Below are 23,584 nucleotides of genomic sequence, written 5' to 3'. Positions count from 1 at the left end.
AAATGTTGTAAACTAAATGATATAAAATCGATAATTGGATTATTACTTAAGAGTCGATGAATGTGCTAATTTCTATTGGTAATATATCATTTAGTTTGTAAATTGTATACTCTTTCTAGCTTTATCCTATTTATATTAGATTGTTAATCAGAATTAATATAGAACTTGTTTAGATGTGCTTTTAAAATTTAAAAATGTTTTTAAATAGCTAAACACGTGTCAAGCAGAAGAAGCGAGTATATCTAGAAAGCTATGCAGTTAGCCATGGCAGTGGGCCCCATCGTCTAACCAGAAAGCTATTCCAATCCAAAGCCAGGCCGGTAAGATATAAATTCAATCCAATCCAAAATTTTCCAATCCCACTCGTTCTCCGTCCACTCCCATTCTATCCAGTCCCCAAAACTCGCACCACCAAACAAGCTCAACGCCATTTCTGAGCGGAGAATGGGGACTGGTGCGTCCAAGAGGACGGCTGACGGCTCCCACGGCGGCGAGGAGCCGGAGGAGGAGGAGCATTTGGACCAGGGAGGAGGACAGCTGTACGTGTCGTTGAAGATGGAGAACAATTACAAGCTCAAGAAAAGCGAGCTTCTTCCTCACATCTTCGGCTCCGTCCCGCTCGTCGGCTCTTGGGATGCTTCCAAAGCTGTAATCTTTCTACAAAATCAATCCAATTAGTTCACTTTCTTTCGGTTGGTTAATCCCTTTTTTGTTTTCTGATTGCTGATTGATTGAATTGGTTGTATGAATGATTACTAGCTTTCAATGGAGCGGGAATCGACTTCCATGTGGGAATTGAGCTTTGTTGTTCCTCCGAATCACGGTAATTTATCATTCCGCTTTCAATTTTCGAATTTCATTACCACGAATTGTAATTATAAGCTTTGAATTGCTGTACTAGTATTTGCCTAGTTCAATTCTGTTGCCACTGTGGAGTCCAAAGATCTTGGTTTTCGATTTTTGATTGGATATGATTGTGTTTTTCGTGCGGGAACTAGAAACTTTGGACTTCAAGTTTCTTTTGAAGCCAAGGAACAACAACGCACCTGCACCTTGTGTTGTGGAGGAGGGTCCAAACCGCCAACTCATTGGAGGGGCCTTGCAAGGGGATCAAAGGCTGGCCATATTTAGGCTTAACAGTGATGAGGTTCTCGAGTACCGGGTGTTCATTAAGGCGGATAGAGTATCGCCGTTTGATCTTGCAGCCAGTTGGAGAGCTTATCAGGATAACCTTAGGCCTTCTGCTGTTCGCGGAATTCCTGATGTCAGTTTAGATACAGTGCCAGAGATAGGTGCTGAGGTACTTTTCAAGTCCGAAGATTTGCATCTCTTTATTGCTCATTCATTTTATTGACATTTTATCGGTTGTAATTGAGGTCCTGGTTGGCACAAATCAAAGTGAGGTGGTTAGATTGTTTCAACCTGTTTAAGAAGCTTTTGACCATATTCGTTGGTTGGCTCAAAGTGGGGTTGTTTTATATGCAGAATGGCTCTTCAGCTAGTTTGGAGCTTGACCTTGAACATTACGTTGTTCCAGCTCCTTCAACTTCTGCCAATTCAGGTCATATGTATGCAGCTAACATGACAGAGACTCCAAGGTCATTAAATCTTTCTGGAATTTTTACCAAAGCAGATGGCTCTACCAGTGCTTCATATACCTTCAAGGATAGTGGTGTTTTATCCGATCGACATGCAACTACAAAGGTTAATAAATATATAAACTACTCTCTCTCTCTCTCTCTATTCTTACTTTCGCATTGTTTTGTTGCAACTTTGATCAGAACAACTTTGGTGCCGAATTACATCTGAATGTTAACTTCTACAGTAAGAAGCTCTAAGCATATTCTGGGACAATATTTGACTGTGGAGAATTTTAATCCATTGTACCGTATTACATATAGCATACCTCTAATTCAAAGTTTATGCAGGAGATGGAGGTTGATATCCCAGATTCATCCAAGCTCTATTCTCCCTCTGGGATGGTTGAATCAAAGTCAGTGGGAACGTTTTCACCTTTCCAAAAGCAAGATAGTCACAGGGGTCTCTTTGTGGATAGGGGTGTTGGATCTCCTAGGCTAGTTAAATCTTCTAGTACTAGTACTTTCTCCGAGTCCAGATTTGATACAGAAAAAAAGGTCTGTAGGGACGAGCATCTGGCCTTGAAGATTATCAAAATTTAACTCATCTCTACCTGGAGTGGGTGTTGTTCTGAAACTCAATCTTTCTATGCTTTTTATCAGAATTCGATGCCAGAAGCTGCTGGAGCGGTTGCGGCTGCAGCCGTAGCTGATCAAATGCTTGGACCAAAGGAAGATAAACATTTGGCAATTGTCCTGGTATTGTCTTGCATGAGTGGTTGGCCACACAGCTTAGAACTTTATAAATATAGTTTTAGTGTTGTTTATTAGTTTGTTTTTTCTTTAGTTGTAAAATTTAAACGTATTACTTAGTAGCTTGAAACGTGGAAGGTTTCATTTTGGTTGATTCATAATTTGTTCATGAGTATATTTTAGAGCAGACAGTTCTAACAAGTTTTACGTACTTCAGGTTGGTTTGCCTGCTCGTGGAAAAACTTTTACAGCAGCTAAGCTTACAAGGTATCTCCGCTGGTTGGGTCATGATACCAAGCACTTCAATATTGGAAAGGTTACTAGCTATTTTTATAATTGACAATTGTTTGTTCTATTCAATGTTTGAAATATATGAAAGTGGACTCCAACATGACCTTTTTTGTATTTTTTGTTGCAGTACCGCCGTCTTAAGCATGGAGCTAATCAGGTAAAATTATAGGAAGTTGAAGTTTGGTTGATTAATTGGCAGAGTTTTTAGAAGTCCTTAGTGGTTAACTGGTTATCTGTTGACTGATGAGTGATCCTACAAAATGCAATCCATTCGTCTCTCTGCCTAACTTTTTCATCACTAGAATCTTAGTTTAAACTTAAGCAAACATGTCATGTGGTATTCCTGTGTCAACAGAAAATTGACATGGTTCTACAATAGTGAAGATGTGGGTATGGACTATGGATATAAATTTAAACACTGTTTAGGTAATCTAATCTAATAGTTCTTGGTGCCCTACAAAATTTCACCATATTTTATTTATGCAGACTGCTGATTTTTTCCGACCTGACAACCCTGAAGGCATGGAGGCACGTAATGAGGTGAATGTCCTTGGATTTACTTTCTTTTTTACTAGATAAATCATGATAGATTCTCCAGTTTAGAAAAGACCCATCTTGAAAGGATGTTTCTGAAGTGAAATAGATGAGGTATTCTCCTGTTTAGAAAAGACGCATCTTGAACGGATGTTTCTCAAGTGAAAGAGATGAGGTCTTATAAGAAACATGAAAGAGAAAACAAACCTAATGAAGTGAAAACACTTTGAGGGTGAGCACTTTTAGCTTATGTCAGTCAGGCATTAGTGTATGACAGTCTATAGGTGCTTATAACTCTGCAGAATATTTGTGCTTGAGAGTAGTACTATTTATAGTAAATTGGATTTCATGAGGCAAATGGCTAAGTTAACACAATATTGACCTTTTTCTTTGTACATAGTTTTAATATATCACGTGCTAGTAGGTAGCAGCCCTGGCATTTGATGACATGGTTTCTTGGATGCAAGAAGGTGGCCAGGTAAGTCCTTCTACGTGAGTGATTTTGATCTCTAGTGGCTTCTGATTGATCCTTTCTTTTTAACATATCCAACTGGATTATAGGTAGGAATATTTGATGCCACAAACAGTTCAAGGAAACGGAGAAATATGCTCATGAAGTTGGCTGAAGGAAAGTGCAAGGTACTTTGAGTATTGAACGGAGTGACAGTTCCCAACAGACATTGTAAAAACTTGGTCTTAAGCCTTTATCGTACTTGTTTTGTCTATTCATGTTTATGTATTTCTTTGCAGATTATTTTTCTGGAAACGTTATGCAACGATGAACGCATTATAGAAAGAAATATACGTCTTAAAATTCAGCAAAGTCCCGATTATGCAGAACAGTATGTTTAGACCTGGACCATTAGTTCCATATCTTGATTGATTATGTGGTACATTAACTGTTGTCCCTCTGCAGGACAGATTTTGAGGCTGGATTACAGGACTTCAAAAGTCGACTGGCTTATTATGAAAAAGTACTCCCCTAAGACATGTACTATTAATTGTTTGGTGAAGTTTGGTCTTTAACTATTCTTGTTAATCATATTTAGATTTACTTTTATGCTGCCACTGCTAGGTTTATGAGCCAGTAGAGGAAGGGTCGTACATCAAAATGATTGATATGGTCAGTGGGCATGGAGGCCAAATACAAGTAAGGTCAAATCATTTTTGTATCATTTTCTTTGGAGAGTAGTGAACTGCAGTAACTATATCAGAAACATCACTTAGGACATCATGTGTTTTGTTTGTTCCAGAGGTAGATATAACTAATGGATTTCGATCTTTCTACATCTTCTGAAATTATTAAGCGTGTTATTGTTGAACCTCCTACATATATGTAAATTCAATTTAATGCCACTAAATTCTTCCTCCCTTTAACATCCTTGGCCTAGATTTTTATGCGTGTGTAGATTTGACTTTTGATTCATATCCACTCAGAAGCTTTCTTTTTGGTGCAGGTGAACAACATCAGTGGCTATCTTCCTGGACGAATTGTTTTCTTTCTGGTATGTTATTCCTTGAAGAATATAGCTTAGTAAAAGGTTCCCCTTTTAGATTGTCTTAGTAAAAGATTTCTCTTTCAAATTGCACTTGTGAATACCATACCAAAATCTTACAGTAGAATGTCCATATAAAGAACTGAGATTAGTTGATTATCCCCAAGCCCCAAAACGCCTCCCCACCCCCACTGCCTGTTTGTGCTCCTTTGTCACTTTGTCTCTTCATACTTTGGTAAGGTATTCATATATTTCTGGTACACTGTTGTAGGTGAATACACACCTCACGCCCCGCCCAATATTACTTACTAGGCATGGAGAGAGTATGGATAATGTTAGAGGCAGAATTGGAGGAGACAATCCCTTGAGGTTTGCCTTTGCAGTTGATTATCTTGATATAATAATACTGGTTTGCTCATGTTAAAATATGCATTTTGTATAGTAACCGCTCAAACTTATCTGATCCTCAATTCTATTAATCTTGTTTTATAACTCGTAAGTATGCAGCTATTCATGTTTCTATTTGCTAACATATGATGGCATTGCTCCCACCATGGTTTCTTTCAGTCTATTATACAATTTGGTTTTGCATCATTATAAGACCTGTTCCTTAAGATTTTTTCAACCTTCTTCATAAAGCTTTTAAAATTCCACATTAATTTTGATTTTTGATGGTAGTGCTGGGTTGTTCCTTACCAAATGATATTCCACTTGTTTCAACAGTGATACAGGAGAAATTTATGCAAAGAAACTTGCTAACTTTGTTGAAAAGCGACTGAAATCAGAACGTGCTGCTTCTGTAAGCTTCAGCAATATCTAATATTCAGTTTTAATTTTGTAGCTTTCCATATGAAGTAAATGCTTGCTGTGGGTTGATCCTTATTCCTCATGTAGTCTGCATATATCTCTGTTGATCTGGAAAAAAGTCTACATCTATCTCTTACTAAAATCATATGCTTTGACCATGGATGGTGTGACGGATAAAGCTAAATGTAAACTTGAGGATATATAATATCAGCTGTTAAACATTGGAAAACTATATAATATGCTTTTGAATACAGTTGCTAACTATTGTTTTAAGAATCTAGAAAGAAAATACTTCTGAATTGTACCAACGTAATTGAGGATTGAGTGTTGCATTTTTCATGGATAGGGTTTTCATTGTTGAATAGATGAACAAAAGTGGAATGCAACCAGGATTTAAATGCAAAACAAATATGTTATGTGTCCTAATTATCTTACTAGTCCAACATAAGATAATGTCTGGGTTCTTTTCGTCATGGTATCTTGCGTTTGTAAGGGGTGCAGCCATGTCCCTGACGTCATCCTTAATTTTTGTTATTTGAAAGTTTAGCATTTCAATTTTTTGTTTGCTTGTTTTCGAATTTTTCTTTCACTGTCCCTTCACTGAATGTTATATTACGTGTGTATAATGAATAATATTACTTTTCTTCATGTGTTCAGATTTGGACTAGCACGCTGCAGCGAACAATTTTGACAGCGAGTCCCATTGTAGGATTTCCCAAGGTTAGTGTGCATCTTTTAGAATGTCATAAACTTCTTTAGCCTCTCAAGTTATACATTTAATATAACTGACAGTCCCAGAAATTTAAACATTATTAAGCATGCTTGGTTTATGGTTCTTTACAATTTTGCTAGATACAATGGCGTGCACTGGATGAGATAAATGCTGGAGCCTGCGATGGAATGACGTATGAAGAGATACAGAAAAACATGCCGAACGAGTATGATCATGTTACAGTATTCTCTAATAAGTTAGAAGTCTTTGTTGTTTGCTAATATATGTTTGACTGCAGAGCACGTAATAAAGACAAACTGAGGTATCGGTATCCTCGTGGAGAATCTTATTTAGATGTTATCCAAAGGTTTGTAGTTTACAGTTGCAATATACGATGAGTTCTTGTAAGCCAACATGTTCAGTAGAATTTAACTTCCACCGCAAATGCAGGCTAGAGCCAGTAATCATTGAACTCGAACGACAACGTGCACCTGTTGTGGTTATATCTCACCAGGTAGGTGATACACGTCGCATCAATATATGCTTAATCATCGCGTTCTTCCATTTCTTCTTTTGTTGTTGTGGTCATAATAACGAAATGCTTGTTTATTGCTTTATTTTTGTAGGCTGTTTTGAGAGCATTATATGCTTACTTTGCTGATAGGCCTCTGAAAGAGGTTCCACACATTGAGGTAATTGATAAAAATTACTAATTGATTCTGTTTCGTGCATTTCTTGTATTCAAGTGCCTGCTTCCCTGAACATTCGTTTGGGGTTGATGTGCTGTGAAAAAAAGTGATGTTTTCAAAAGCTGCTTTCTGCTGTTTTTAACCCATGATTTTGAGAAAAAAAAATAAAAAATTTTGCATTTACCAAACACAATTTTAGCCCTAGCTTTTTAAAAAAGTTGTTTCTAAAATAATTTCAGCAATTCCAAACCAGCCCAAATCTCAAAAGAATCTATGATGGATTTTTGCAAGTTCCATATCCCGGGTTACTAGTACTGGTTTGGTACTGAGATGCTTTTATAAAAAGTGAGTATAAAAAAACGCTGAGCTCAAAAAGGTGTTTGGTAAACACTTAAAAACAACTTATTTTCACAGTTTTGGGTGAAAAAAAAGCCGAAAACGTGAAGCAGCAAAAATGAGCTTATTCTCATATCAGAGCAGAAACAGTTTTTTTTCAAAGCACAGCAATATCAAACCAACCCTTACTCATGGTTAAAATCGGCTTGAAAAGAAAAGGCCGAATACCCTTTACCCTTTTATGCTCAAGTTATGCTTGGATTAATTACTTTATGTTTAATCCCTTTCTAATCCTCTCGAAATAAAAATCAATCACCTTTACCCTCGACGTACCTTGAATTTTATGAGTTATCTGATACACCATATGAGCCCCAGAAGTAGGTCTTTCCTGGTTCATAACTTTAGCGGCTTGCTTGAACCGATCTCATGAAGCTCATTCTGACAGCCATTTTTTTCGATTTCAGATGCCACTTCACACCATCATAGAGATTCAAATGGGAGTTACAGGCGTACAGGAGAAAAGATACAAGCTCATGGATTGAACATTTGCTACCCGAAGCTTTTCTTGGTAACTTAAAAGGTTCCGGAATGTTTCTGTTACCGTTAAATTATTTTTGCCAAGTCTCCATTCGTGAACACAACGAAGTATTAGCAGAAATGTCTCAACTGTATCTATCTACAATAATAAGTATCACAACTATTTAGCGAAGTACCCAAAAAATCTGTGCAGTTTAAGCGAAGTTTCACTTATAGTTCATATAGTTTTTTTGCAACAACAATCAGTAACTGAGACAGGAAGTGCGCATTTTATCGGTGAGTTAGCTTTTTCTAATAGCTCTAGACGGGAAGGAAGTAGCTTACTTTGTAGTTGATGGGTGATCTCTGAGCCTTAGTTTGTGGGGGGGGGGGGGGGGAGGGGGCCCAATTTATCGGAGAGTTAGCTTTTTCTAATAGCTCCAGGTGGGAAGGAAGTAGCTTACTTTGTAGGGGGTGGGTGGGGGTGTGGGGGTGTGTGGCTCATTTTATCGGAGAGTTAGCTTTTTCTAATAGCTCTAGGCGGGAAGGAAGTAGCTTACTTTGTAGAGATAATGGGTAATCTCTGAGTCTTAGGTCTCAGGGTCTTGTTTCTTTCTAACCGTCTTGTGTAGGTTTAGAGAGTAAAATTACTATTGTAATCCAACGATTAAGCTTTATGTGTATTTCGGTTCGCCTAATTTGTTACCATCCTTTCGTTAAAAATAAGTGCACAAATCTATGGTATCCGGAGATATTGTGGGTTTATTAATCTTACTTATGGTAGTTTTTACTAAAAATTAACGGTTAAGAAAATTTAAAGTGATTAAAGTCTCATTTAAGTAATCATTTAATGCTACGGTCTAATGATATTTCTTTTTACTTGTAAGTAGGATGTCTTATGTTTGATTATCGTCAAAGGCAAATTTGAACTATATTATTTAGTCCATTGTGAGTTAAGCCCACCCCCTCTGCGTTAGTCTAAATAATACCGTTTGTTAAAGAAATAACAAAAACAAAAAACCAAAAAAGTCTCATTTATGTAGTGCAAACATGTATAGTAGAAGTGCTATTTGGTGCAGTTGCCCTTTATTTTCTTTACTCTAGGCTCACTAGTCCAGTAGCAAAAAGTTCATTGGTTCTGCAATCGCCGTCTGTCTTGATTCCTGGAAAGATCTTGACCTTTCAGGCAGCTTATTTGGCTCCCAGAATTTTGCAATGTGGGGGGTCCTGCTCTATGCGAACAATACGATGATGAAACAAGGCCAAGTGTGCGTGTATGGGTCAAAGACTCAAAAGGGGTCACCATCCACAGCCTACACCTACATCTGAAGGGTAAAACCGTAAAATTAACCAGCCAGCCCTAAAACTTGAATCCGGATCCTCTTTGTGAGGATCTAGGAATCTGTCAATCTTGTCTGTTCATCGTACATCGTACAATCAGAAATTATTTTGAATATTTTTATTTAAAATTAAAAACAAACAGTACTTGACAAAAACTGATCGTATAATATACGATAAATAAACATGATTAACGAATCTTTAGGATCCTCACCAAAAAGATCCGGAGAGGATGATGTTAGCTAAAACATATGCAGCAAGAAAAGGAAGAAGAAGGTATTAAAGATCCACCAGTACCCGCTGGAAGCGAACAGAAGCTCTGGTTGGTGTCACATGGGAACCCTGAATTGTGAATTGACCCCTGAGAAAGATTCTTCCCACAATTGGGTCCCTGCTCTTCAGTCCTCCTCGGTCTTCTGCCATGAACAAAAACACCCCAAGAAAAAATTACCGGGCAGAGATTATCCTTCCCAGTAAAATTCTTTTCGTTAGGTTTCCAGGAAATATGAAAGAAGAAGAAAAGGAGGGAATCTGTGTTGAGTTTGGATGTTGAATCTGTTAATGGCACATTTGCTGGGAACATGAAAGTTATCAACTTAATAACATACTTTGAAGGGAAATTGAGTTACAAGTCAAAAGTTATATTTAATAACCTTGAAATGGAGAAATTCATGGATTAGAAGGGAAAATAAGGAACGTGTAACGAGTTAATTTGATTCCTGATTTTTTTAAGTATTAGATTATAAAACTCAATGTAGAATTCGTATTTTTTTGTATTTCATATATGTTAGTAAACATATTATTGTAAATAAACATGTCATATTTTTTTTATTATCAGGTATTAATTATATTATGGATCGTTGTGTGTTGTGTCACATCTCGGCCCAGGCCTCCTACCACATCCCGACCTCAACTCCGCCGTAACACGATATTGTCCGCTTTGGGTCCCGACCACGCCCTCACGGTTTTGTTTCTGGGAACTCACATGAGAACTTTCCAATGGATCACCCATCATGGGATTGCTCTCGCGCGAACTCGTTTAACTTCGGAGTTCCGATGGAATCTGAAGCCAGTGAGCTTCCAAAATGCCTCATGCTAAGTAGAGATGAGAATATACATATAAGGCTTACATGATCCACATCCCTGGGCGATGTTGGATGTAACAATTCACCCCCCCCTTAGGGGCCCGACGTCCTCGTCGGCACGCATTCGGCTAGGGATTGGCTCTGATACCAAATTGTCACATCTCGGCCTGGGCCCCACCACATCCCGGACTCGACTCCACCGTAGCACACATTCGGCTAGGGATTGGCTCTGATACCAAATTGTCACATCTCGGCCTGGGCCCCACCACATCCCGGACTCGTCTCCACCGTAGCACGATATTGTCCGCTTTGGGCTCCGACCACGCCCTCACAGTTTTGTTTCTGGGAACTCACACGAAAACTTCTCAATGGGTCACCCATCATGGGATTGCTCTTGTGCGAACTCGCTTAACTTCGGAGTTAAGATGAAATCCGAAGCCAGTTAGCTCCTAAAAAACCTCGTGCTAGGTGAGATGAGAATATACGTATAAGGCTTACATGATCTACATCCCTTGGGCAATGTGGGATGTAACATGTTGTCCACATACTTCTTTATCTTGCATGTGTTAATAAACGCAAAAAAATCATGAATCATAATAGTTACAATAACTTATTGTTAATATAAACAAGTAAATAAACGTGATATAAATTATAATAGTAATGTTATTTTCCTAATATATATTTGTTAAATTGTCGATCCAATGTAACCATGTACGAAATTCAAGTAACAGTCAACTTGATCAAACAACATAATTAAGCATCTTATGTTGACATAGCAAGACAACATTTTGATAGAGTAAAAACTCAAATTTTTGTAAGTTAACGTATGTGATGTTAAAGCGTTCTAATGACAGTACTGCAATAATAAAACCGCCTGCATATAGTAACCATGAACAATGTCTGCATACAACATACATTAACAACCGTAAACACTTATTAATCGTAAATTTCACATACATTAACTATTGAAAACAGCCTGCATGCACAGCACGAGAGTAAAAGACTCACAAAGCAGTCCTCTTTAGTGCAATTATTGTAGGAAGAATAAAACATGAAACCACAAAATCAAATGAAACAAATTAAAGAAATGTGGTTGATTGATTCGATAAATCTCAAGGGTCTCGGGATTCCACCACCTCCATTAAAGAAATAGCACATGAATCCAATAACCCACCACCAATCCTCTCTCCCACCTCCGCTGCCGTCGCCTTCACGAGTCTACCGTGCATCGAGTCCCGCTTCTTATTGAGTGATTTTTCGATGTCTTCAGAACACAAATACGTATATCATATATCATTGTTTAAGTGAACAAAAATTTATTTTAAGTGTTCTTTACTTGTATAATGACATATAAAGTATATGTCCGTGTTTCGAGCGTACTGAAAAATCTCTTAGTCCGTTTCCTTTCCCATTTCCCTTGGCCTTGGATACAGGGAATATGGATCTTCCTTTGACTTAAAACCACAATTTCATATTAGGCATTAATCTACTTGAAAACTCTGAGACTTTTGCCAACCATTACACGCAAATGTAGGAGTAGGGCAACCGAGTGTCCCCAAACCCACCATTTTTAATCCCATTAAAACAAGGGAGGCCCCTTTTTCTTCGTCTTCACGTCAACTCATTCTCACTCGTCTTCACGGAAATATAGAAACAAAAGGACAACCAAAATCAAGTCATTTGGGTGTATTTTATAAGTTTTGTTTCATTATTAGCCTTGTTAAATTTATTCGCTTAAACTTGCTCATTTGGAAGTAACTGATAGTGATTTCACAACGAGCTTAGATTGTGCTGTTTATGATATCATTCACATGTGTTCGTGAGCGATTGTCAGTCGTTGATACATTGTGAGACTTATTTGCATCAACTATAACATTACTAAACCAAACATCAACACATAAAATTTAGCGAGTATAGCGTTACTTGTCAAAAATTTGCTAACACAATAATGCACAAGACTTATATTAGCATCTTATCTGTTGACTACAGACATAGTTAATAGTGAGCCCAAATTTTAATAAATCGAAAAGTTGGGGTAGCAACTAATATTCTTACGCGTTAATAACCGTTTTATATTGATTCTTATAACGTTCACTTACATGCATCAACAACTGACACTCATTCATAATACGCACATAATTGTATTTGACATGACATATCTTTGACAATAAAAATCTAGTAAGTATAACATTACTCCTCCTCCATTGATATTTTGTGGGTAATTAGTAGTACTTTCAGTCATTTCTTCACTGACTCAATCATATGACCCACTATATCTACCTTTTTAGTTTTCCCTTCTCATCCATCAGTCCCTTCGGATACTTGCACCCTCTCGGCATAATCTCCAATCCAAAATCATGTTCAGTCCCAATAACTCCACCACCAACCCCCTCAAACAACTCGTCGACGCCATCTTTTCATACAACGGCAATGTCATGCTAGCCGCCGTGGTCTCTCTTCTTCTCGTCATTCTCTTCGTCCTCGTCCTCCACATCTACGCCAAGTGGTTCTTAGCTCAAGCCCACCACCGCCGCCGGGGCAGCTCCGTCACCGTATCTCATGTCCTCGGCCCGAACCGCTTCCAGAACTTCCACACCTTCTCATTGGACGCAAACTCGGCCACCATTAGCAATCTTTCGAGCTCTGCTTCATCCAAAGGCCTAGACTCGAAAACCATCTCCGCCATTCCTCTATTCGTGTACAAAGCAGAGGAGCTGGAGGAGATGGTGGAGGAGGAAAATTACAAAAATAGGGTTTTGGAGATGGAGTGTGTAATTTGTTTGAGCCTGTTCGAGGACAACGACATGGGAAGGAGTTTGCCGAAATGTGGTCACTGTTTCCATGTCGAGTGTATCGATATGTGGCTGGGTTCTCACACGAACTGCCCAATTTGCCGAGGTCCGATAGCGGTTGATACGACGGCGGAACGGGTTGCCGGTGAAGAGGAATCGGTTGTGATTGATGTTTTGGATTCTGGGTATGTTTCAAATTGTGATATTGTTCATGTTGGAGCGATGGGTACTGAAACCGAATCGACACCTTCATCGTCTTCGTCTTCCTCGTCATCATCGCCATTAATGGTGGGGTATTCATTGAAGAGAATGCTGAGCAGAAATAGGCCGGAAAGTGGCAAGGTTTTCCCAACTACAAATGGGAGTGATCAAACAGATGCCTGAGAAACTGTCTTGTGTTTTAACTTTTTTACGTGACAGTGCATGATTGGCTTTTGATAATGTTACAATGTCATTCCCGTCGCGTGAAAGTTCTCATCGAGAATCAGAGATTAGAGAGAACTGGGGTTCTGGGGTTTGGTTGTAAACCAAATTTGTATAGATTTCTTGCAAGTAATACATCGAATCTTTAGTGTTGTATTTTTGGTGCGTATCAGAAATGCCTTTTGTTGACGTGAGTTGTTCATACCTCTCTGGTTGTTATTATTTTTCTGATGCGACTTTTGCTAAAAAATTTGGGTCGGTTTTGATATGAAAAGGCATGGATCAAAGGTTTTGGATGTGACATATACAAATAGTGTGTAGTTGAGTGGGGTAACAAAACAAGGATGCCAATTTGCAGTTTTCGGGCACAATTCTGCAGTGAAAAGGAGACCATTGGAAAACTTTAAGCTTAGATTAGTCTCATGTTTTTTAATCCACATTGTATTTGTAAGGACTCATCAATTAGCACACAAAAAAATAAAGAGAGTAACGTGGTAAAACTTGGTACTAGTTTGATGCCGTTAGCGGTTGAACTAGGGGAAAAACTTAAAGACAGGCGTCCAGACTATGAGTTATTTCTGTTAGCCCGAATACTTTTGGTGTTTGGGTACACAAAAATACGCAATAGAACTCACATCAGCTTCTACACAATCAATGGTATTACAGCCTACACTGTACTCAAAGATTTAGAGTATTTTGAAAGATTTGCTAAAGCAGTAGGATGTTAAAATGTATTGGGAGGAGAGTGTTCCACCTAGAGGTAAGCATCAGCGAGTAGCGGTGAACTTAGTAAAAGATGTCAGCTTAAGTAACGCAAATATTGGTGAGATTCCAATCCCCCAAAACCCACATACTTCTCTGCTCCACCACAAAGAGTGAGTCAAGGCCTAAGATCAAGCCAAAAGACTTGTCGACGAACAACAAGTGAATATTCTAGCTGACCTTAAGCTTGTTCATGGGACGAAAGAGGCTAGGTTAGCCAAAAGGCAGTTATTGGTAAGTTAATGGGTTTATATTAAATCACAACTACGTTAATTAAGAAAATAAGTTAGAATTAGAATAGGTTCAGAGTTCAATTCTCTTCATCGTAATAAAAATAATCTAAACATTGGAATCATGAGATGATGTTAAACTTTTTAAAAAGAAAGAGATGATGTTAAACTAGAGTCATCGAGTTGTGAGTTTGAACAAAGTCAAATTAAACTTACAGTGTTTCAATAGACATTTTTGGGTGATTCGGAGTATTGAGTATCCAAGTGTTTTAACCTATTTTAATTTTTTTTTGTTTTTAAAGTTAAAACAACCGAAGTACTGGATACTTCCTAACACACAAAAAAAGTACCATGTTTCAAACATGTAATCCAAATTAAACAAAATTCGGATTGGAGCCCTAAGATATGGAACTAGTTTGTAGGCATTACCGATAGTAGACGGGCAATGTAGAGGGACTCATGTCCTTGACTGGAGACTGGAGAGGCCCTGTGCGTGACGAAGACAAGAGGGGTGCTGTCAAGTCGTTCGTCCATGATTTCTGGTCAATGTTTTGGACCATTGTTTTCGCATATATGTGTGAAGGAAGAATAGTCAAGAACAAACTCTTGTGAAATTGTGATGGTGGCTCACTGTATGCTCTATGCTCTTACATTTAATACATATCTTTGCCTGGATTTCGGGTCCAGCTGCATTAATTTTTGTACATTGTCCTTGTTTTTTGGATCAATCATGTTTTTTATTCTACCTTTTTTAATGTTGGAAAAAAGAGATATCACTAAATTAATAACTAAACCAATGAAACGTTTTTTAAATTTTATGAAAGGATGATAATAAATTAAGTGAGTCGAACTAAACACTTGGTTGTTAGACTACAATAGTAGTGGTCTTCATCTCTAAATCCGCACAAGACGGATAGAAAAACCAAGACCCCAAGTTTAGCCATCAATTACAGTAAACTACTTTTTTTCCGGCTCAGAACAATAAGGTGGTTAAGTTAGGACAATATAAATATTGTTGGTGGTTGACCAAATGGACCTAAAAAGTTCTCACTTTACTTTATTACTGCCAACGGATTTGTTTATAACTTCATATATAATCAGAGACTCCTTTCTGACAAAGACTACATACTCAATTAAGCTTTTTTCCTTTCCTTATAAACTATAAGACAATTAGTACTAAGTTTATCTAAATTACGAAGAGAACTATTTGAATAAGATTTATACATACTGTAAAGCGTAAAGATGGGTGATAAGATCACATCTTGGAAAATCTGAATAGACAAGAACCGAGAGGCATGGTAAGGCCTTGGATTCTCAGAAGTATGGCCTTTGTTTAGTAACCAAATTGGTCCTTGGGCAAGTGAACCTCTATTTCGGCTCATTTTCAGATTTTGAAGAGATACTCAAAGAAAATTACTTTCATCATTCTCTTCGAAGTAGTCATTTCTACTTTTATATTTACGTAACATAAACATATAAGTTTATATTTGTGTGTCAAACTGCGTATATATATAAAATGCATACATAAAGTATTGACTTTGAGAAGCCATTGACATGATCAAAGTTGAACGACGAACTAGAAACGATCTTTCCCTTTTCTACACGCCTTATGCACTTCTAGTATGGGGTAGGGATTTGTGCTACGGTTTGTATGAGAGGAGGGGGAGAAATGAGTCTTGTTGGCTTAAGATCATCCTTTTTATAAGTGAAAATTTATGAGATAAAATTCGATAAGGAGGTCATATTAACCAAAGAGAGTTGATGACTCGGAGGGATAATCTACAAAGCGGGCAGCTTGACTGAACGGTCAGCCACTTATCCACATACTCAGAATGATATGTATGTTGGCACTTTGGCAACACCTTAACCTTCTCTTCTCCTTCAAAAACTCCAAGACAAATGCAAAACTCGATACCAATGGCTTCAACATCAAGAACAGTACTAGGGTTAGCTATTACCACCGATCGATGCAAGATAACCGGCAAGCTATCAATGGCAGCAGCATCGAGCCCTAGCGACTGATGCACTTGTGGCAAAGATGCAATATTTGTAGCACTAGCGGTGGCTGTTGAGAGACGACCTTTGATGCAAGCCCAATGAGCATAGAAGAATAGGGTGGCGATGATGAAGATCAGAGAAAAGAAGAGGACTAGTAAGTGGCCTTGGCTGTAGGTGTGAAAGTCAGAGGAGTTGAGATCACTGAAATGCCGCTCAAAGAGTTGTGAGTTTTCGGATGCCATTAAAGTTGTAAAGGAGGTTTTGACGAGCCTTTGGTGGGTTCTCTTGGGTTTAAATGGTGGTATTGGTGTGGGTTCTGACGGCGAGGGCCGTGTGTTTGGCTACTCTTCAAGCATGTTCGAGAGTACTTTTGTAGCAGAATATGGTCACAAGCACTTTTGATGGAAGCACTTTTATCAGTTATCTAAAAATAATTGCCAAACATAAGAAAAACTTGCATGAAATAGAATGTCAGGTATCCAGTTCTGGCGATATAGGCTAGTTTAATTATAAATATGGGCTGTCAGTTCGGGCGTTAGGTAGTTGTGAGCATTTGTGTTAGTGCAACTTCTCAATATTGAACTACTTGCATGTCCTACTTATGTGTTACGTGAGTCATAGATGAGTGGATATATTGGCAACTTTTGTGTGCTTTCACTTCAAGCTCTTTTTGTTTTTCTTTTTATGCATTGAATAATGTTATTTAGGCACAAAAAATTGATCGCTTTTGTGATACATGATACTATTTCCTGCTTTGAGCTTCGTTGTGAATCGATTATTACTTTAGCCAAAAATGAGAAAGAGGATTTGTAATGGCAAAGCCACAACATTGCAAGGAGGTGCAACCGCACCTCCGGTCATCGGAATCTTCATGAAAAGTGAGGAATCCGCCACTATAGACATGCACGGAAGGGTTGAGTGGTTCTTGTTCATAAGATTAAGACGAGTTGAGTCGACTGAGGGTGGTGGCCGAGATCGGATCCGCCGAAAAATGCACATGAAAAATTTGCAGAAAACCTAGTCGAGACGCAGGGAACCGGGTCGTCGGGTCGGCCTCGCAGGTTGGACTTTCCAGGAATGTTAAGGCTCCTCTAGCTTTGCTGGAGATACTATATACAGAAGGTCCAAAAGACCAATTTGCTCTTGTCTTTGCTCGCTTAGGTCATCTCCAACCGATGGCTGGTCAGAGAGCTCGTTTGAGCCCTCTGGCCCTCCAAGATTCTCCCAGATATTAATATTTTAATGAACAGTACATGGCCATATTTGCCTCCGTCTCCAACCGAGGGCTCGTTTTAGTCCTGTCACAAAAAACCGTCTCCAACCGAGGGTCATAGGGCCAAACATAATTTATTATTTAAATTTAAAAACTACAACAACTTAAATTTAAAAACAACAACTTATATTTAAAAACTACAACTACAATTTAAAAATGACAAATTAAATTTAAAAACTACAAATTAAATTTGAAAACAACATTAACTTAAATTTAAAAACTACAGTAACTTAAATTTAATATCTATAATCAACATCATCTTCTTCATCATCCACCATCGTAGGAGTATAGTCAGAGGTCAACAACTGTTGTCGGCTCATAATTTCTTTTTTTTTCTATCAAAATAGGCCTTACTCATTGGAGTGTAATTCGATGTGTTCATTTCCATATTCTTATCATCCATCTCTTCTTGTATTTGTTTGGCCCGTTCTTCATGCCTACATTTTCTTTCTTCCGCCTCAAGGGCATTTTGATCCGCCAATAATCGCAATGAGGCCGCCACTTCATGTTGAGCAGCGTAATCATTATTTGCCTTGCCCTTTCCCTTCAACCTTCGCGCCTTGTTTTGTCCCATAGCCCTAGGTATGGAACCTTCACCCGAAGACAAATTTTCTACCCTTGTTTGTTGAATGGTTGGAGATCCATCTTCATTCATATCTACAGTTGAGGATGTAGTTCCGAACACTGGCGTAGGAGTTCTTTGTGGTGGATCTTCAAATAACACCCACCCTTTACAAATTTCCCAACAACTGTGAAACCGAAAGGGTTTCGAGCTGCTCTCCATATACAATTCCTCCGCTTGGCGTACCTAGAAAAAAATTAAAGGAAATTAATTTATGAAATTAAATGCAATATAATTAAATATTTAAAATAAATTGTGAAAACACTTACTTCGTTATAGTAATTAGCGCTGCTTTCATGTCTACTTGCGGCTGCTAACAATGATTGATGCCATTTGTTCAAACTTGGTTGAAGATGTTTCTTCCATCTTGAAGAACAACTCTTGTGATTTCGAATATTCACTAGAGTGGTGCCTTCATAGAACTCTAAGTATTTTTTGGACACACGAGTCCAAACACCGTGATTTGTTTGACAATTCTCCCTCACACTATCTTTTGACACCCATCTATAAGCCTTGCAAAGAGCTTCATCTTCTTTTCGGGTCCAAGCCCTACCTTTCATTGCAGACGAGGCCATTTGAAAATTATTGAAAAAATTGAAGGATATATTTTTGAAAGAGGAAGGAAAATATGAGAATTGAAATGGTGTAGGAATGGTGAAAATTTTGTGAGGAATGGTGAATGAATGGTTTAGGTATTTATAGGAAAAAAAAATAGAATTTTTGAGAATTAAAAAAAAAAGGCCCCAAAAACCTAAAAAAAATAAAATTGAAACCAACGGTAACTGGCGCCAGCTAGCCGTTGGATTCAAAATTTTGAATAAGAAATCGTGTCGGTTAGAACCGACAAGAATACATTTATTATATTTAACCGACAAGATTATGTGGTTTCTGGCCAACCCCGGGCTGGTTGGCTGCTTGCAGCCAGCCCTTCAGCCCTCTAGCCCTCTAGCCCTCTCCGATCCCGTGGGGCCCTCCCAGATTCCAGAGCCCTCTGGCCTAGCCCTCGGTTGGAGACGGTTTCGGGCTATTTTCGGCCCTCTAAGCCCTTCGGTTGGAGATGACCTTATCTCCTTCATTATAACTCTATTTCGCGAATGGTTTTCGCTTACGAGTTTGTGGGATCAAGCTCCATCGGAAAATATTAAGAGTGACCACAAAAGGTCTACGAATTTTAATGACTACTGACGAACAATCGAACTTTGTAACTAGTCAACTAAAATTATAAGATTATCGAAAATAATAATAATTTCTCGAAAATACGAAATATGAAAATTTGAATATTAAAATTCGAACAGAATTTCACATTTATCTTTTAAATCTCGCCCCCTCCCCCAACATCCTGGCCTCACGGTTGAGGATTTGGAGTTTGTAGGAAAATAAAAAGCCTTCTAACATAAATGTATTTAATTTGGTAGTTGGGCCAAGTTCAATGTTAGTTAGAACTTCAGAAGTGCACTTTTTGAGCTCAGTTTAATTCAGAAATGTGGAGGGTCCAAAAAGTTAAAAAAATAAACCAAAATAATTAAGCAAGATTGGTCCCGGCGGGGCTCGAACCCGCGACCTTCGGCTCATAAGACCAACGCTCTAACCAACTGAGCTACGGGACCAATTGTCATGTGTTTTTCAAAATTCCTTTATCTATAATGTCGAAGAGGCCATGTACTTTTCATTTAGTTGCATTCCATGTACTTTTCATTTAGTTGCATTCCACGTACTTTTCATTTAGTATGAGTAGTTAGATATGACATAGAAGGCAGAAACTAGATATATGGTAAAGTAAAGATAAAGAACGTGGGCCAACGTTTGTTGGCTATTTCTTATTTCTTTTGTCCAAGCGAAAGTGGAAGCGAAAAATCAAGCTCAACGTAAAGATAAATGATTTAATTCACTGAGCTACAAGTCTCATTGTAAACTAAATAATTAAGTAACTTCTTTCGCATCATGTTAGTCTAATCTATTTTTGGTAGTGATACTGCTATCCAATCTTCATTTTGTTCAAAAACGTTTTCCGTTTAATTAGAAGAAAAACAAAATGTATTTGAAACTAATAAATCCAAATTCAAATACTCATTTTCGTTGATAAATAAAAGTTACCTTTTTTTTTCTTTTCAATTTGATACGAGAACAACATATATTGTTAATTTTTGGAACCCATCTTATATAACTCATAGAGGTAGAACCCAATCGCCCAATTGATGTTAACATTTTCGATTTCGTTCCTCTACTTCTTCTTACAAAGATCCAAATGGAGATGTGATTACAACAGTGTGCTACTAGGGCAAATTCTATGCCCAAAGGGCAAGGATGGACATGGAGGTAGAGCCAAGAACAAGAGCGATGAACGACGTTTTCCGCAGCCATGAGTTAGAGCTCATCATCTTGTTGTGGAAGAAATCGAGAGCAATGAGATCGACCAGAGCCATGTAGATAAGTATGCCCGAGGAGAAGGAGCCTAACAAACCCTCCAAGATTAGGGCATTAGGGTTACTATCGTCATAACCTGTCACAGAGAATAAGATCATCCCCAATACTATCCCCATTGGAGTTGTCACTGCAAACATGAAGCACATGTAGGCTGTTGTCCCAAACTTAAATCCTGCCTGCAATTTTCCCAACTCATGTATGTTAGAAGCTAGGTGCACGCAAAAGCACTTTCATTATTTGTCACAACATATAGATAATAGTATTCTATTTTAAACTACTCTACGATCTTTACTTTACGAGAAAGACTTTTACGGTACATATATACCTTCATGGTTGTGTCCTGTGTCAATAAAATAAAAATACATATACGTTATGATCTATGTCTTTATTCTTGTTTCAGTATTTAAATCACTTTTAAAACAATTTCAATTTTATGCTCGTTCAGAAGTATTTTTGAGATGACTAAGCTTTTTGTGAAAATGTTTTAAAAATCAATTTCGTAATAAAAATCTAAATAGATCCTGAAAAATTACTTTAATTGCTTTATGTAAGAATCATATATCTAATGCTTCTTTTAAAAACTACTTAATATACTTCTAAAATTCAAATAAATTTTACAAAAAAATATTTTTAATTATTTTAAAAGCACTTCTAAACTAAATTTAATCGTACCGAAGTATGCTAGAATTTTTAGACAATAACAGCCCAGAGTAGTAGAAGTCAGTCATCGGTGAATAAGTCAAAGGATGTAAATCATTGGGCCCGCAAACATAGAAAAATGTAATAAACAACAAAATCTAAGTCGTCAATATTTATCTCCTAAATTCATTTTATTTTTCTGATTAGAAAGGATAGGGTCAATTGCATCAACTAAATAAGTAAAAAATCAAATTATTAAGATATTTAAATTAATTAAATTTACCTGAGCAATGCATCCTCCGAGTCCCATCCCTTCGAAAATCTGATGAAACGACAGCGCAGCGACCAACGGCCGGATGGTGCACTGGTTCTGCGACATCCCCATCGTCACCCCAATTATCACCGAGTGGAAAATAATCCCGATTTCCAACACCTGCGAAACCAGCCGCTGCTTCATCCGGATCAACATTTCCTCACTACCCCCACCACTATTACTCTCCACACCCACCGCCACCGCCACCTCCACATCCATCGCCAGTTTGCTATTCTTACCCTTCAGATTGCTATTCTTCCCCACCAATTCCTCCCGCGCCCCCACAGGCACCACCTCGTATCCGCCGTGACCGTGGCCACCGACGGCGGAGTGGGACTCCATGTGGGAGGTGGCGGTGAGGTCGACGAGGAGGGCGATTAAAGCGCCGATCATGGTGACGAGCCCCGAGAAGGGGTAGTCCTTCCAGGGGTGGTGGGATGACACACGGCAGTCGGAGAGGGCGAGGAAGGCGTCGGGGAGGACGTGGACGAGGGACGTGGAGAGGATGACGCCAGCGGCGAAGCACTTGATGACGAGCGTGGCTTTGTCGTACGCGGGCTTGCCTTGGAAGTAGCGGGAGAGGAGGACGGGGGACGATATGCCGACGACGCTGGTGACGAAGATGACGGCGATTGAGATTAGCTTGAGGTGCGCGGCGGCGCGTCCGTCTCGGCAGGAGAGGGACCGAGCCGTGTCCGATACGCAAGACGCCATTTTCCGATATAATCCGATTCGCAAAATTGAACTGACTGTGCGGTGCAGTTTTTTACTCTGCCCTCCTCCACCCCAAAAACCCAAAAGTTCAACTGACTCTGAGGCCGATATAGTTTGTGGACTTTTTGTCTTGCTGGGAAGATGGAGAGAGAGAGAGAGCGAAGGGGAGAGAGAAGGGGAGAGAGATGCTTGTGGGATTGAATTGTGTGGGTCCGGGTTGTGCTGCCCAGCGACTGTACGGTCTCGTAGTCATTTGACAAGGAGGATGGTGGCATGCTGCGGTGGATATCCGTGATTTTCCATTGTTGTCAAGTGTGGAATCGGGATCCGTCCGGAGCTTTGGATCAAAAAAATTTGGACCTTTCGATTTATCTCGAAACGAAATTGGAGTTGTTGAATTCTATGAAGTGGCTAGCCGAATGAGTTAGTGGAACACCGTTGGATTTAATTTGGATGATCCGGATTTGTTGCTTCTTAAACTCCGAACACTAAGGTTCAGAGTGAATCCAATTCCGTCAAAGTGTGATATGTGTGTGTTTCCACTTCCAAATTTTTTTAAGGAAGGAAGTTAATTGCTTTTGTATACTAAAGAGAAAAAAAGAAGAAAAAGTTTTTTTCTGAACAATGAAGAAGAAGAAAAAGTTGGCTACTTTTGTTCTTGTATGGATCGATCGATGGTGAATTGCAATGGGAGTAAAATGTTAACTTTGCTTCGAAAATCTGTACATTAAGTTATGAACTATACGGTTGCTTTTAGACTGTTAGAAGGTAAATCAACGCAAACAAATTGGCAGTTGTTGGAGAGGTCTAAGATCTTCTAAGCACTTTGTGCAAGATTTTCGTATCGAATTTAGGGCACGTTCTTTCAAAAATTGTGGTTCTGTGATGAAACTAGTACAGTATTCTTAACACGGCCATCCGTGCCTTGTGTAAGTGACATATTCAAGATTTTTAATTTCATTGCCTAATTTGTTTTTAATATTTCCTTTGATGCATTTAGTCGAGCACTTAGTGAGCATATCGTTATCTTTCTAGTTCTATCGATAGCTTTCAAGGCGTGATGTCGAGCATCACTTGCCAAGGCGTGATGCCAAGGATTAGGATTCTTTTTCTTCCTTTTTTCATCCCCTTCCATTCCATCCTCTCATATTCTCTATTTTGTCTTTCTCTTTCTATAATAAATTAATATAAGATGTTGACGTGGCTTAACCGTGACCGTTCAAATAGAAGGGGAGGGAAGGAGAGGGAAAAAGAGAGAGG

The 23,584-nt window shown here is 38.6% G+C and overlaps 4 protein-coding genes and 1 non-coding gene across 5 annotated transcripts; 2 read left to right on the top strand and 3 right to left on the bottom strand.

The window, feature by feature from the left end:
- Positions 1–327: 327 nt before the first annotated feature.
- On the top strand, positions 328–7,904 carry LOC103418639 (6-phosphofructo-2-kinase/fructose-2,6-bisphosphatase). Its single transcript, XM_008356746.4, has 23 exons — positions 328–648; positions 760–823; positions 999–1,300; positions 1,486–1,704; positions 1,929–2,135; positions 2,241–2,336; positions 2,548–2,646; positions 2,749–2,778; positions 3,108–3,161; positions 3,580–3,633; positions 3,717–3,794; positions 3,906–3,997; positions 4,072–4,129; positions 4,231–4,305; positions 4,613–4,660; positions 4,923–5,020; positions 5,375–5,450; positions 6,116–6,178; positions 6,311–6,396; positions 6,469–6,537; positions 6,621–6,684; positions 6,797–6,862; positions 7,660–7,904. Exons 1-23 carry the CDS (start codon positions 445–447, stop codon positions 7,735–7,737), a joined length of 2,280 nt encoding a protein of 759 aa, XP_008354968.3. The 5' UTR covers positions 328–444; the 3' UTR covers positions 7,738–7,904.
- A 4,487-nt stretch (positions 7,905–12,391) lies between these two features.
- On the top strand, positions 12,392–13,551 carry LOC103418615 (RING-H2 finger protein ATL63). The gene has a single exon (XM_008356725.4). It carries the CDS (start codon positions 12,492–12,494, stop codon positions 13,308–13,310), a length of 819 nt encoding a protein of 272 aa, XP_008354947.3. The 5' UTR covers positions 12,392–12,491; the 3' UTR covers positions 13,311–13,551.
- Positions 13,552–16,080: 2,529 nt separating this feature from the next.
- LOC103418603 (RING-H2 finger protein ATL66-like) lies at positions 16,081–16,581 on the bottom strand. Its single transcript, XM_008356714.4, has one exon. It carries the CDS (start codon positions 16,579–16,581, stop codon positions 16,081–16,083), a length of 501 nt encoding a protein of 166 aa, XP_008354936.3.
- A 3,186-nt stretch (positions 16,582–19,767) lies between these two features.
- On the bottom strand, positions 19,768–19,841 carry TRNAI-UAU (transfer RNA isoleucine (anticodon UAU)). Its single transcript has one exon. It is a non-coding gene; the product is annotated as a tRNA-Ile (tRNA).
- Positions 19,842–20,366: 525 nt separating this feature from the next.
- Positions 20,367–23,037, bottom strand: LOC103407653 (zinc transporter 6, chloroplastic-like). The gene is made up of 2 exons (XM_008346548.4): positions 21,581–23,037; positions 20,367–20,834 (listed from the first exon to the last, which is right to left on the bottom strand). The coding sequence occupies exons 1-2, from the start codon at positions 22,322–22,324 to the stop codon at positions 20,520–20,522; spliced, it is 1,059 nt and encodes a 352-aa protein (XP_008344770.3). The 5' UTR covers positions 22,325–23,037; the 3' UTR covers positions 20,367–20,519.
- Between the last annotated feature and the right edge of the window lie 547 nt (positions 23,038–23,584).

The sequence above is a fragment of the Malus domestica genome, chromosome 03, assembly GCF_042453785.1.
Source record: "Malus domestica chromosome 03, GDT2T_hap1".
NCBI lineage: Eukaryota > Viridiplantae > Streptophyta > Magnoliopsida > Rosales > Rosaceae > Malus > Malus domestica.
This window is presented reverse-complemented; position numbering and strand designations above follow the sequence as displayed.

Bases quoted from the DNA above. Each gene is read 5' to 3' on its own strand.
- LOC103418615 (XM_008356725.4), top strand. From the start codon at position 12,492: ATGTTCAGTCCCAATAACTCCACCACCAACCCCCTCAAACAACTCGTC.
- LOC103418639 (XM_008356746.4), top strand. From the start codon at position 445: ATGGGGACTGGTGCGTCCAAGAGGACGGCTGACGGCTCCCACGGCGGC. The intron at 649-759 runs GTAATCTTTCTA...AATGATTACTAG, and splicing joins CTTGGGATGCTTCCAAAGCT to CTTTCAATGGAGCGGGAATC. The intron at 1,301-1,485 runs GTACTTTTCAAG...TTTTATATGCAG, and splicing joins TGCCAGAGATAGGTGCTGAG to AATGGCTCTTCAGCTAGTTT.
- LOC103407653 (XM_008346548.4), bottom strand. From the start codon at position 22,324: ATGGCGTCTTGCGTATCGGACACGGCTCGGTCCCTCTCCTGCCGAGAC. The intron at 20,835-21,580 runs GTAAATTTAATT...GGAAAATTGCAG, and splicing joins TCGGAGGATGCATTGCTCAG to GCAGGATTTAAGTTTGGGAC.
- LOC103418603 (XM_008356714.4), bottom strand. From the start codon at position 16,581: ATGGCATCCGAAAACTCACAACTCTTTGAGCGGCATTTCAGTGATCTC.